Source organism: Magnolia sinica, chromosome 4 (genome assembly GCF_029962835.1).
Source record: "Magnolia sinica isolate HGM2019 chromosome 4, MsV1, whole genome shotgun sequence".
NCBI lineage: Eukaryota > Viridiplantae > Streptophyta > Magnoliopsida > Magnoliales > Magnoliaceae > Magnolia > Magnolia sinica.
In genome coordinates, this window is record NC_080576.1 from 8,735,720 (window position 1) to 8,750,463 (window position 14,744).

The 14,744-nt window shown below is 41.9% G+C and overlaps 1 protein-coding gene across 5 annotated transcripts in view; it reads left to right on the forward strand.

The window, feature by feature from the left end:
• The window catches only part of LOC131242353 (uncharacterized), a 57,995-nt gene extending 45,195 nt beyond the window's left edge, over positions 1-12,800 (forward strand). For 3 of the 5 annotated variants that reach the window (XM_058240941.1, XM_058240942.1, XM_058240943.1), the window contains 5 exons: positions 4,072-4,202; positions 4,306-4,393; positions 4,649-4,862; positions 11,437-11,543; positions 11,831-12,800. In XM_058240941.1, coding sequence (XP_058096924.1) covers positions 4,072-4,202; positions 4,306-4,393; positions 4,649-4,862; positions 11,437-11,543; positions 11,831-12,343 — 1,053 coding nt within the window. In that variant the 3' untranslated portion in view covers positions 12,344-12,800. The remainder of the gene's footprint in view (positions 1-4,071; positions 4,203-4,305; positions 4,394-4,648; positions 4,863-11,436; positions 11,544-11,830) is intronic. The other 2 variants (XM_058240945.1, XM_058240944.1) reach the window with 2 other exon arrangements.
• Positions 12,801-14,744: the final 1,944 nt, after the last annotated feature.

Here is a 14,744-nt window from a genome sequence, read left to right on the forward strand (position 1 = left end):
GGAAAGGTATGTATGAGAGGTAGAGGCTGAGAAGAAGGGTTAGGAAGAGACCATGGATCAAGGGAAAGGTCTGGGGAATCAGGATGGTTAAGTGAGAGGCTGGACAATGTATCAGAGGTCCCTTGAAATGCAACTAGATCCTCCACATTGAATGTGGAACTAATTCCCATGGAAGGTGGAAGATCTACTACATATGCATTGAGACCGTTTCGTTTTATAATTTTGAATGGTCCAGCGCTACGCATGTGTAATTTACGAACGGCTCCCTAAGGGTACCGCTCTGGTCTGATGCGGACCATCACAAAGTCCCCTACATTGGATTCATTGAATCGTTTATGTTAGTCTGCAGAAATTTTATAATGTTTTTTTTTTATTATTATTTTATAAAAGTAAAGAAGTGAAAAAAGAGTAATGTTCATTACTAGTATTGATCTTTTGCCACATTTATTGATGCAATGAATGAATGTGATGTGCAAAGGACTCTGCAAACTCTGATGGCCTATGGGACAGGAACATAGCGACAAGATCAATAGGCTTCTTAGGTTTATATGTCCCAAACTGAATAGGAACAACATCACACGGTCTTTATATGATCTAAACTGAATAGGAACAAGACAACGATGCGAGACTGGAATGGAAGTTTCATCAACTCAAGACATTATAAGGTTGAGGATGGGCTTCAAGCTTCAAGCTCAGATGGCTCACAGTGCCCGCTGATGCCACGTTGGCACAACTATTGCTATCCACGATCATCTTACAGCTTTTATCACCACATTTTGTGTAAGTATCGGAGATCGTGTTGCGGCGCCAATCGTCGGTATTCTTTACTTGTACAAAGCAACGCACAACTGCAAGGGTTGCGGACTCTTGCGCTCCCTCTTCCTCATCACTAGAGGTTTCTGCTGGCTTATATTCTTCCTCCTCACTGTCACTTTCTGGAGGCACTACTTCTACTTGCCCCCTCAATAAGGAACACCTTGGTGTCCTCTTTCGTGCCACACTGGTGGGCGAAGTGACCAAATCTCTGACATCTAAAACACCTAGTCACATCGCTTTTGCGCGAGCTAGATCCGACAACTTCTTTACCCTTATCATCCTTGGGCCCAGACTAAGAACTACTGGAAGGCTTGTACTGATATCCAGTGTCAGGTTTATCCCCAGAAGGGTTAGCCTTAGCGCCAGAATCATGAGACTCAAACCGCCTTCCCACAGATGCTTTGAGGTATTGCTCGACCTCCAACACTACTTGATACATCTATTCAAGAGTGTCTACGTCCTTGGCGAGCAATTCTCTCCTAATGTCAGAACGGAGGCCCGTCTTAAATCGAGCAAGAGTGAGTACGAGATCCTCATTAACTTCACACCTGGTCAAGTACTCTTCGAACTTTTCAACGTATTTCGCCACACTCATGGAACCTTGTCGAAGAGATTGTCATTCCTCAACTAACCTCAAGTGATAAGAGAAATGGAGGTACGTCTCCTTAAGAGTTTCTTTCATTTCTTCCCAATGGACTATTGGGAGCTCCTTCAACTTTTCTTTCTTTCGCTCAACAGTAACCCAAAACCTCTTTGCTTGGCCCACCAGCTTCATCTTGGCGAATCGGGCTCGACGAACATCCAACATGTCATACCACTCAAAATAGTGGTCCATATCCGCCAATCAATATAGAAAAGCCTTAGGGTCCAAGTGACCATCAAACGTAGGGGCCTCTACTCTAACTCCCTTGAGGAGTTGCGCATTTGGGTCATAATGATCATGATGCCCCTCGCAGTGTGGGTGCACGGGTACGCGCCCATGACCAATTCCTTGGCCACCTCCATTCCTTGGTCTATCCTCCTGATCACCTGCCTGAAATTGGGCATCTTCTCCAATGGTAGGGTTTGCCCAGGCGGAGGTCTTTAATTGGGTAATGCGCATATTAAGATGTTCAAAGCGTTAGTCCATGCATTTTTCCGAGCGCCTATCCAAAGACTCAAATTGCCAGGTTATATTGTTCATTGATTCTTGCAATTGCTCCATGTTTAGTGTAGGGTGCAAGCCAAAACCACGACTAGTACGTGTGGGCATACAACTACTCACTCAACTCAAAGACCTTCTAACACAACTACATGTACCCAAATGAGACTATATGATCCTACCGGACTCTATATGAGGGAAACTGCACAATGCTACTAAATTTCCAGCAACCTAATTGCCTAAAGAGTCTGTCAACGGAAAATTCAGTCAAGAAATTTGGGGATTTTCTGACAGCAGAAAATTCAGCACCCCTAATGTGATTGATGGGTCCTAAACAGCCCTATATGATGAGAGTTAATGCAAATTAAACGTGAGTAGACTAAACCCTAAACATGCAATGCAATCCCCTATGAAATACCTAAGCTCTGATACCAAATTTGATGCAAGACATGGAAATTAAACATGATATGTAAGATTTCAGACTTTAGATCATACTAATTTAGAAACATTCACAAAACTTTCACATCCCACATAAAGTCAAGCATTCAATCAAGGGGAATCTACAAGGGTCCAAGCCTATGAAAAACCTAAGCTCTGATACCAAATTTGATGCAGGACATGGAAATTAAACATGATATGTAAGATTTCAGACTTTAGATCATTCTAATTTAGAAACATTCACAAAACTTCTACATCCCACATAAAGTCAAGCATTCAATCAAGGGGAATCTACAAGGGTCCAAGCCTACAGATGCTAGGGCTGGATCAATTAAAATTATAGACCAAACAGTGATCAAAGGAGAGTAGATTCATCCACACATGCAAAGGATTATTTCCCCAATCAAAGGGATTTACATGTTTCAATTTAGGAAACCTTAGGGTTGAAAAAGGGGAATAGAAATTGGGATTTAGGATAATCTAGGATTAGGGCTAGGGAAATATAGTGAGAGAGGAGTGAAAGAGAGGAAAAAGAGAACCTGGGATCAATCCACGCATGTGGGCAGCAATCGGGCCTGACGCACGTGTGTGGATTGTGGCCCGCACATGTGTGGGGCCCACGAACCCAAAAGGGGTCAGCAAGGGGTTGGTCGGCCAGGGGCGGGCAACCCACACACCAATTTTCAGATTGAACAGATGACTGGTTTGAGCATGGTGATCTGCCGAAGTTTCAACCCTCCTGTAGAGCCTGATTCTGAAAATCTGTTGTAAAGAAGGATTGGCTGCAAAATAAAAGTGGATTTGTAGAGTGGATGGCTTTGAGAGATGATGATTATGGATGGTAGGAGATGGGGGCGATTTGAGATAGGTGTGGCTTTACACCACGATAGTTGTCTCTTCGAAGAATGGAGGATTTCGCACCCAATTAGATTTCCACAACTCAGAGAATTGGAGAAGCAAGAAAACGTAGAATTTTATTCATAATATTCAATGAGAAAAACCTACAAGGGGTTGCCTATTTATAAGAAAAACCTATATCCCAAAAACTGCGCCATGTGCGCACTTTATTACTTAGAGACGAAGTAATAAAAATAACAACTAATCAAAACAATATAAACCGTCCATGATATTCCTAATAACAATAATAAGCAAAACTCAAAGTACTAGATCATTTAGAGTAGTGGGCCACGATCATGAGATCCAATGGTGGGATTCATATGATGATTGGGTCCACTCCAAGGAACCAAAACATAGTCCTCTAATTAGGAGGCCCTCCCTGGACATCGTCATCGATCCAGATCGATGGTGGGGCCCTCCTCCTCCTTGCGTACATGCGTAATGGGGGCGTGCATGTGCGCGAGATGTCCCCATCACTCCAAAAATGATCAATCAACTTTCAGTTGACACAACCAAGTTTGGAATGTTTTTGGGTTTGCCCTCACCTAGTCCAAGCTGGGTTTTCAGGTTTTCATACCTTGGGTAAACTAGTTGGCATCTTCACAGGTCAAAATTAAGCTATGTTGACTTCACTGTTCTTCATGCCGATGTTGCTGTGATTATTTTCCTTTGTTTTCAGTATTTTCTGCTTACAAAGGCTAATCTCAGCCTCTCATGCTTGTTTTGTTCAGGATCTCTCTGTTGGTAACTATATATCATTTATTTCATTTGTTTTACAGATTGCTTCCCTCGTTCCTCTGATGTATATGTGCATTGGCACATATTATTCCTTGTTCAAGATTGGAATGCTGATGTTTTACTCATTCACTCCAAGACAGACAAACTCAGTCAGCTTGCTAATGATATGCTCGTATGTTTTCATTTAACTCCTTGGTTACAACGTGAATTGTATTTTTTTGGATATTACTCAGATAGAAGTTGACACTTAAACACCAATATCATGTCCCTGCTAGGATGGTTGCACGATATGCGCCTCCAATTTCTTACAACTTCCTTAATCTCATTCGCCTTGGCGGGGGTCTCAAAACCATATTTGAGAAGGTGAGACTTTTTTGGATATCATCATTTTTTTAGTCCTTTTCTTTCTTTCTTTTTTTCTTTTTTTTTGCGCATAAAGCTGGTCACTTGAACAAAAAAGTGATAATCAATATGACCTTGCCAATGATAAAAAGTCGACCATGCTACAATATGACGTGTTTGGGTCCTTGACTACTAAGGCTTCAAAGTTTTGAAATTTGGTATTTTTGCATCCCTTTACTTTTCTCTTCGGTGATTACCTCCTGATTGGATGTGCAGAGGATGGGGAACATTGATGATGCTGTCCCTTTTTTTGGCCGACGGTTCAACAAAATTTATCCGCTTATTATGGTTATATACACGCTGCTAGTTGCTAGCAATTTCTTTGATCGAGTAATTGATTTTTTTGGAAGCTGGAAAAGGTTCAGGTTCCAAAATGAGGCCCATGACATGGATGGTTTTGATCCCTCAGGAATAATTATTCTGAAGAAAGGTCAGAGAATTCTCATGAGTTGTCTTTTCTTTTTCTTCTTTTTTCTGTGGTACATATCTGTCGCCTTTCCAAAAAATTTCAAGTGGCATGCACCACATCCAATCACCAATCTGGGCCATCCATTCATTCATAACATTGGGGGAAGACCACGGTGAAACAATCATGCCGATCAGATAACCATAACGCTTTCAGTAGGGACTGTTTTGTTACAACAATTCATTTTTTTTATGAGCCACAGATTGGACGGCTTGAATCATTGAACCAAAGTGCTTATTTGGAATCATAAGCTATCCATTATGGACTTGAAGAATATATGTTTCATGATGATGATTGGACCTATTTTGTTTCTTTGGTCAATCTTGAAGATGCATTTTAATGCTATTGATCATCTGACTGGCAGGACTTTCTTTTCCTCCATGGCTTGCCCTGTTGTACGGTATGAATGAATGCACGGTTTTGGTCCATTTGGTTAAATGATTGGACATGCTGCTTGTCAGCTAACATCCCAATGGAGTGGATGTTAGCATTACCCTACACTCACATGCATATACAAATATCAGAACTGATCATGTACAGCCAGATGTATGAAATTTTACATCCAACCATGCCTGTCCTGCCATCGTGTCACTTGTGTAGGACATCTTTACCATGCAAAAAGTAGGCACATCATGACAATCACCTGCCACAGAAATGAGGTTGTTACACTCCTAGGTGATCCACACCATTGGAATCATGGGCAGCCGACGATCTGACTCAACATACAGCTGTAGCCCCCCCAATGAACAGACCTACCTGATTTTTTAGTCAATGTGATGGAGGACATGGAGCAAGCACATGCCCATCACAAATGAACCAGAAGAAGTCTAGAAAGAAAACAACAAAGTTTTAGCATAGTTCGATTGATTGAGGTCAATCGAGTCAATCGATCAAATTTTGAATTTAGATGAAAAACTTGCTGCACAATTTTTACGTAGTTCAATCAATTGACCGATCGGGTCGATTGATCGGCACAAATTCAATTTTATGGGTTTTAGTCTCTAAACGTTTGGCACCATTCTGATTGATGGAATGCGGAAATTTTCAAGTTTTTCAACTTTTGTTTCCTTATTTGTTTATTTTTTTTTCTAATCGCGTCTTAGGGTTTGTTTAAGAGTATTTAAGCATGCAAACTCATTTATTTGGATAGCTTTTAATAAAAATTCTCAAAATTTCCCTTATTTCTCTCGTGGATTTGAGAAACTTCTCTTGTGGATTCAAGGTGTTTATTGTTTAAGGAAGACGGTGATCGTCCTCATCACGCCCTTCCTTGCATCAGTTTGGTATCCGAGTGAAGCTTTTCCTCGGATCGATGGCTTCTAATGACAGATTGGGCAACAATCCCATGAATGATGGTCGAAGGAATTATCCTTTAAGAGTTGCGGCTTTCGAGGCGGTGCAGTGGGAGAATCAACAAGTCATGCAAGGGTTGTAGGTTGCTCTCAGTCGCATGATGGAGGCCTTAGAGCAACTTCGTGTTCGTGGCAATCATCCGCCTCCGGTAGGCACTGGAATTCGCAATCGTATTGATTGCATGGCGATGCCGGCGATGAATAGCATAATCATACTTGAGGATGTGGGATCCAGTGACGAGGAGATATATGACATGATCCTCCAACACCCCGAACGAGACGACTATTGGGTAGATTGGACGGATCAAGAATTTAGGATGAAAGTCGATCTTCCTAGCTTCAACAACCAACTCCACATCAAGGAGTTCATCTATTGGCTGCTTGAAGTTGAGCACTTCTTCTGCTATATGGACATCCCTGAAGAGAAGAAAATTAAAAGGGTGGAGCTTTGGCTTGGCGGGAACAACTTCAACTTGCGTGGACGAGATAGATGAAGGCACCAATCTGCACATGGTAGCGGATGAAACAACTGATGTGCATGTGATTCCTTCCCAACGATTACGATCAGGTATTGTTCCAACAATACCAAAATTATCTACGGGGTAGTCGGGCGATGATGAATTATGCAGCGGAATTTTATCGTTTGGCAGTGCGAAATGATTTAGTTGAGATTGAATCACAACAAGTCGCTCGATTCAACAGTGGTTTGCGTGCTGCGATCTAGGAACAGGTTCAGGTTCAGATGCAGGCTGTTTGGACAATGACTGAAGCGATCAAGCTGGCCATTCAAGCGGTAGCACATCTTGAACCGTCCAACACACGGGCCTACCTTGCCAATAGGTTAGTCATCGTGAGTCCTTTGCAGGGAGCACCATAAGCCAAGGGGAAAGAACCCGTAGAGGGCGTCATCAACCTCCTACACCCGTGAATCGAGAGTCGAGAAGCGGACAAGTGAGACCCTAAAGAACCACGACCACCGTTGTCGGCCCGAGCGAGATCTCGAACCCCTACGGTCGGCCAAGGCTAGACCATTATTAACGATGTGGCCAATCGAGTCACCTATCAAACACGTCCTCAATGGCAAGTGGCTAACCTCGTTATTAATGATGGAAGCGTTAAAAATACAGAGACCCAAAAATTAATGATGTTGAACACACTGTGAATGATGAAGTGGACGAAGTGGATTAGGTTCCGCAAGATCACGGTGAATCCCTAATAGTGATGCGATTGTTGTATACGCCGAAGGAGGTACACCCGCAATGACATAACATCTTTCGAAGAAGGTGTATGATGAATAAAAAAAGTCTATGATGTGATTATAGACAGCGGGAGCAGTGAGAATATTGTCTCCAAAGTCATGGTGGAAAAGTTGCAACTAATTACGGAAAGACATCCTTCCCCATACACAATCAGCTAAATTAAGAAGGCCAATGAGATTAAGGTAACTGAACAATGCACTATCTCCTTCTCAATTGGTAAACATTATGAGGACCAAATAGTATGTGACATAATTGACATGGAGGCTTGTTATACATTACTCGGTCGACCGTGTCAATCAGATTGTGACACCACTCATAAAGGATGAGATAATGTATACATTTTCATCAAGGATGATCGAAAAACCATACCCGCCCCTATGAACCTGGATGAGTAGCCCGAAGCTTCTAAAGTGGATGAGCGTTCTCTCTTAACCATACAAGACTTTGTGGAGGAATCCAAGGAAACGAGACAAGTTTATGCATTGATTGTGAAAAGTAAAGAGGTAGAGCTTACAATTATTCCCAAAAAACCAAAACTATTGTTGCGAGAATTTAAGACAATCTTACCTGATGACTTTTCCGATGGGTTGTCTCCCATTCAGGATATCTAGCACCATATCAACCTTGTCCTAGGGGCTAGCTTACCTAATCGCCCTCATTATTGGATGAGGCCGAAGGAGTGCGATATTTTACAAAGACAAATGGAGGAATTGATCTGTAAGGGTCTAGTGCAAGAGAGCATGAGCCCATGTGTCATGTCAGCTCTATTAACACCTAAGAAAGGTGAGAGTTGGCACATGTGTATCGATAGTCGAGCAATACATAAAATCACCATAAAGTATAGATTTCCTATACCACAGATGGACGATATGTTGGACATGCTAGAGGGGGCGAAAGTATTTTTCAAACTGGATTTGAGGAGGGGCTACCATCAGATCCGTATTCAACCTAGTGATGAGTGGAAGACAGCATTTAAGACCAATGAGGATCTGTATAAATGGTTGATCATGCCCTTCGGACTTTTGAATGCGCCTAATACGTTTATGAGGTTGATGAATCAAGTTTTGAAACCATTCATTGTGCGATTCATAGTGGTTTATTTCAATGATATCTTGATATACGGTCAGAGTGAAGTAGACCATGTGGGGCATCTCAGACAATTGCTTCAAGTACTCGCCGAGAACAAATTGTACCTCAATCTGAAGAAGTACAACTTTTTGACAGAGAGTCTCTTGTTTTTTGGGCTTTGTCGTGACTTCCATGGGCATCCATGTGGACGAAGAAATGGTGAAAGCCATCAGAGAATGGTCAGTTCCAACAAACATTCATGAAGTGCAAAGTTTTCACAGTTTGGCGACGTTTCATCATCGGTTCGTGAGGAACTTCAATACTATCATGGCACCGATCACCAACTGCATGAAGAATGGGCATTTTTTGTGGATTGACGAGGCTGATAAAAGTTTTGCTAAAATTAAGTGGAGGCTGTCCACTACTCTGGTCCTTGTACTTCCCAGCTTGGACAAATTGTTTAAAGTTGAATGCGATGCTTCGTATGTTGGCATCAAGGGTGTGTTGTCTCAAGAGGGTAGGCCGGTAGCCTTCTACCACGGGAAACTTAGTGATGCTCAAAAGAAATGGTCGACATATGAGGTAGAATTGTACGCGATGGTTCGGGCTTTGCGACATTGGAGGCATTATTTGATTTAGTGGGAATTTGTACTTTATACGGACCATCAGGCCCTCTAGTTTATTAACAGTCAGACAAATGTTAACCGTGTGCATGTAGGTGGATTTTTTTTCTTGCAAGAATTCACATTCATACTGAAGCATCATGCCAGGCAGCAGAACAAGGTGGCTGATGCACTTAGCCGGCGTGTAGCCTTGTTAGTCACCATGAGAAACGAGGTTGTCTTGTTCAAATACCTCAAAGACTTGTATGCCGATGACAACGACTTCAAGGATGCGTGGATTCGATGCTAGGAGGGTCAGTCTAGTGACTTCCATATTCAAGACGGTTTCCTTTTCAACAAAAATCGGTTGTGCATTTTGCGGAGTTCGTTGCGAGAATGTGTCATCTAAGAGCTATATGGAGGTGGCCTCGGTGGTCACTTAGAGCGAGACAAGACAATAGCTCTCGTGGAGGAGCATTGCTATTGGCCACAGCTGAAATGGAATGCGAGAAAAGCGGTGCAACGATGCCATATGTGTCAAGCCTCTAAGGGAAAATCACAGAACACTGGCCTATACACTCCTATGCCGGTACTTGATGGCCCTTGGGAGGATTTATCCATGGACCCAACATGGAATAGACTTTGTGTTTGTTGTGGTCGACAAATTCTCCAAGATGGCTCATTTCAAATCGTGCAAGAAGATTTGATGTTACACATGTCACAAATTTGTTTTTCCGAGAGGTCGTTTGATTTGACACCATTCCTCAGTTACTTTTGGAGGACTTTGTGGAGGCGCGATTAGACACCAAGCTACAATTCAGCAATACATATCATCCATAGACAAATGGACAAACCGAGGTGGCGAATCGTATACTCGGGAACCTTATACGATGCATCTCAGGTGATAAGCCCAAACTATGGGATTGTGCCTTGGCTCAGGTGGAATTCACGTTCAACAATATGTAAAACCTTTCCACCGGCAAGTCCCCGTTTGAAGTTGTGAATAGACGAGTACCTAAACATACTCCTGATTTGGTTCCATTACCTAAGTTAATAGGCGTGAGCGTTGCTGCTTAACATATGGCGGACCGAATCATAAGTGTATACGTTGATGTTTAGGCTAAGTTGCAAGCATCAAACAACTAGTACAAGGAAAGGGCTAAAACACATCGGTGCCTAAAGGTGTTCGATGTGGGCGACAAAGTTATGGTTCACCTGCACAAGGAGAGATTTTTGACCGAGACGTGTAACAAGCTGAAGAATAAGAAGATCGGACCGGTGCCTATACTTCGTAAGATAAATGACAACGCCTACATCGTTGATCTTCCTAAAGACATGGAAATCCCACGCACATTCAACATGGCGGACCTATACGAGTACTTGAACCGGAGTCGGAGGATAACTCGAGGGTGAGATTTTTTTTTCAAGTGGAGGGGATCTAATGTAGGATGTGGAACAAGCACTTGCCCATCACAAATGGACTGGAAGAAGTCTAGAAAGAAATCAACAAAGTTTCAACATGGTTCGATCAATAAAGGTCAATCGAGTAGACCCATCAAGTCAATCGATCGATCGATCGGCACAAATTCAATTTTATGGGTTTTAGTCTCTGGATGTTTTGCGCCATTCCAATCGATCGATCAATGGAATGTGGAAATTTGCGCGTTTTTCAGTTTGTTTCCTTATTTGTTTTTTGTTTTTTTTCCTAATCGCGTCTTAGGGTTTTTTTTAAAGGGCATTTAAGCATGCAAACTCGTTTATTTGGATAGCTTTTACTAAAAAAATTCAAAATTTCCCTTATTTCTCTCGTGGATTCAAGTAACTTCTCTTGTGGATTCAAGTGAGCCTTGTGGATTCAAGGTGTTTATCGTTCGAGGAATACGGTGATCGTCCTCATCATGCCCTTCCCTGCATCACAATGTGATCTTCATGGTGAGCTATACCGTATGCATTATACAAGACGTCCTTCACAAGTGGCATGATGGACAGAAAGATGTGGCTGAATGACAAGTTATGGTACTTTCGGCTGTATGTGATCAGTTCCCTACATGTATTGCTTTTTTTCTTTTTTAATTTGGAATGCGAGTGCTCATGTGGGAAGGGTGGATAGGGTGTGAAGGCAAATGACTTAATGTTTGAAAATGGCCCTGGGCCATAGAACCCAACCATAACATCAGTTTGATTTGTTTAATGATGCTAAAATCTGTGTGTGTGTGTGTGTGTGTGTGTGTTAAATACATTCATGTAACTGTTTCAGAGCGATCTTGGCTTGAACAAGGGAGCAAAGTTGGGGAACATGTTATCCCATTGGCAAGAAATTTTAATAACGCAAGCATGGATTTGGAAACTCCTGCCACATCCCTAGTAAGTCACTTCTACTTAGTGCTCTGATTCTGGAATGCAATGTCAGGAAGTACACTTTGTCTTTTATTACTACATATGCATTTCCTGATGCAGTTTTGGTTTTGACACGTGAATAACCAGTCCTTTTCTTTCACATGAATTGCTTCAAACTTCTCATGTGCGACTAATGGTTTATTCTGTTATTTATTTTGTATACCAAATTAGCTTTTCTACTTGATTACCTCACAATCTTATTACCCCATTGAGTTCCCATCTGAAATGCTGCTAAACATGAAAATGTTATCCAGGACATAGGTACTGCTGAAACGAAAGTGACAGCCAATTTGTCGGAGGAGAGTCAGTTGAAGCTTTCAAACGAAGAGAACTGGAAATATGGTAACAGCAAAGAAACCATTGTAAACAAGTACACTGCTAGGAGAGAACAGCAAGGCAGACATATATCTGCCAGGGAATCAGCAGAAAAGAGTAATGTGTCATCGACTTCAATTACTTTACTTGATGCAGGGAACTCCCAAAACCAGTATAATTCAGGTAACTCAATGGAGGGCCCATCCTCCAAATTTTCATCCACATGGGAGTCAATGAAAACAGGTTTCCAAAGCTTCAAGGCCAATATAGGGGCCAAGAAATTCATTCCTTTGTGCCAGGTGCAGGAATCAAATCTCAGTTCACGTGTCTCATCCTCTGAATCCCTGGATGACATATTCCAGAGATTAAAACTGCATCCGAATAGAGACCACAACAGGAATTACAGTGATGGCGATGATGATGACATTAGAAGTTCAGGTCCAACAAGATAATGCCTGCCAAGAAAGGAAGATGATCAAAGTTCTTCTATGGGTTTCTTGGTTCTAGTCTCAGATTTGGATGGCCATCTGACGGTTGTTTTTGGCCTCATAAAAACCCACAAAAAAGAAATGTACAGATTCCAGAGTAGGGGCTGGGGCTGCTTGTGTTCTTTTGCATTCAGCTTCCTGCTGCAGTGGGGGAGGTCTCTGTTATACCAAAATCTGTATACATATATTAGCAGCAGTTCGGAAGAGAATATACAAGAAGGGTCAAACACATAGGTTCCTTTTTTTGAAGAATTGTGGACCACAGCGTGATGCAAAAACAATTGTAACTGTCATGGAAATTTCTATTTCCTAAATTTGCCAATGGCACTGAATGAATAGGTTTTCTCCCAAAAATGAAGTTCTATACAGTGAAATTGTAGAATGCACGTGTAATGGAATTACTCTCTTGCAATTATTTTTTTACTCCCTATCCTTGAAATTTTGTTTCGGATCTAAATTCTTCCAATATAGAAGCAGTTGTCATTTGGTAGGAGTTTGCCTCAATAGTAGCAAATGTTCCCTCACCAAGTTACCTCTTTCCATATCTGTCTGCTTTGTTTGCAAGACAATGGAAAAATGGGACCTGTACCTTTCTATCCAGCATCTTGTTTTGGGAGGGTTTTCTAATAGTTCAGCTAAGCAAAATAAGGGGAAAAAAAATACAGAAGTAATTCTTATTCGGTTTATCTGTTTTGTTGCTAATGCTAAACTAAATATCTACTATGCAGCTAAGGTGGTGCCATACTATCAACTATCAATGGGCACAGAAGCAGTTTGGTGTTGCTGTGATTCTGTTCAACCATCCATTCATTTGGTGGCCGCTAAAATGTATGGTTGGATCATTCGATGGATGGAATTTTTTGGTTTCTACTCCATCCAGCAAGGACTACAATTTCATCTATGGATTTACAGAGGCAAGGGATCCAAAAAGTCACTTGGTACAGTAGGTGAAATGCAACCCATCTTCTGAGGAAGAACTGTACCATTTGACAATCGTCTGATCATCTGATAACAAATCAGTGCAAGTTACTAATAGACGACCCATCTTCTAAGGTCTTGATTATATATGATCCATTCTACGTTTCTACCTATCTCTATCTCTGCGTGAGGTCAGAGGAGAGTACCCAATCCAGCTCAATCTCAGCCAGACAGTGGGCGTCACTGGGCTCCTACGCACAGTTAAAACGTACAAAAAACCGATGGTTGTGGAATATTTACAATAGTTATCTATATAACGAATATACGTGTCGGGAGCACCAATGATTTGTGCTACTTAATCAGGAAAGGCATATTTATGGGCTGTTAAAAATCATCTAAAAGATAGGCCCAACATTGGATAAGCCATGAGTTAAACAGCTCTCTCTAGAAACAATTCGAGCCATCCGATCAATATGAAAAGTAAATATAAAAAGACCAGACATTCACATTCAAATTCATTTCTCGAACTGTCTGGATCTTTTGGAGCGGGATTCATTAATTATCCCATGGCCTATCCATGATGGGGCCTAATTTTGAATTGTTTCAGGGAAGCTGATTGGCTTGTGTACCACATACCACCGGACACGGATTTCCTGCAAAGCCTTTAGCGGGAAGTTCCTGAGCTAGAAACCTAGGTTGGGCCCACCGTGATGTTTGTGATAAATCCACCCGTTTTGTGAGCACATTTTAGGACTTGAGACCAAACGTGAGTAGGATTCAAGACTCAAGTGGGCCGAAAACGTGAGGATTGAACGTTCACAGTTGAAATATTCGTGGGCCCACAGAAGTTTTGAATCAGGCTAATATTTTTGTTTTCTGTTCATCCAAGTAGGAATGACGTTATAAACGGTATGGATGGCATGTAAACATCACTGTTGATCCCAGGGAGATTTCAACGGTAGGAATTTCCCTACCAAGCTTTTCCTTTAGTGCGGCCCACTTGACTCTTGAATCCTACTCGCGTTTGGTCTCAAGTCCTAAAATGAACTCGAAAAACGGATGGACGGGGTGGATTTCTCAGAAACATCAAGGTGGGCCCCACTTAGGTTTCCAGCGCAGGAACTTCCTGCGAAAGGCTCAGGCAGGAAATCCGCGTCCCCTGCCACCGACCGCCCTGGTGTGTAAACGTGTCGTCGGAAGACGAGCGCTGACGCTTCTTGAGCTCCGAGCTTACGAACGGTTCAAAGTAGATCAAAGTTATATCGGCCCGAAAATGATATATTTATTATATCCGCACCGTTTATCCATTTGGAGAGATTATTTAAGAACATGATCCGAAAAATTAGTCATATCCAAATCCCAATTTGACCACACCACAAATAACAACGGGGAGAATGATTTTCACCGTTAAAACATTCGTAGGGCCCACCATAACGTTTATTTTCCA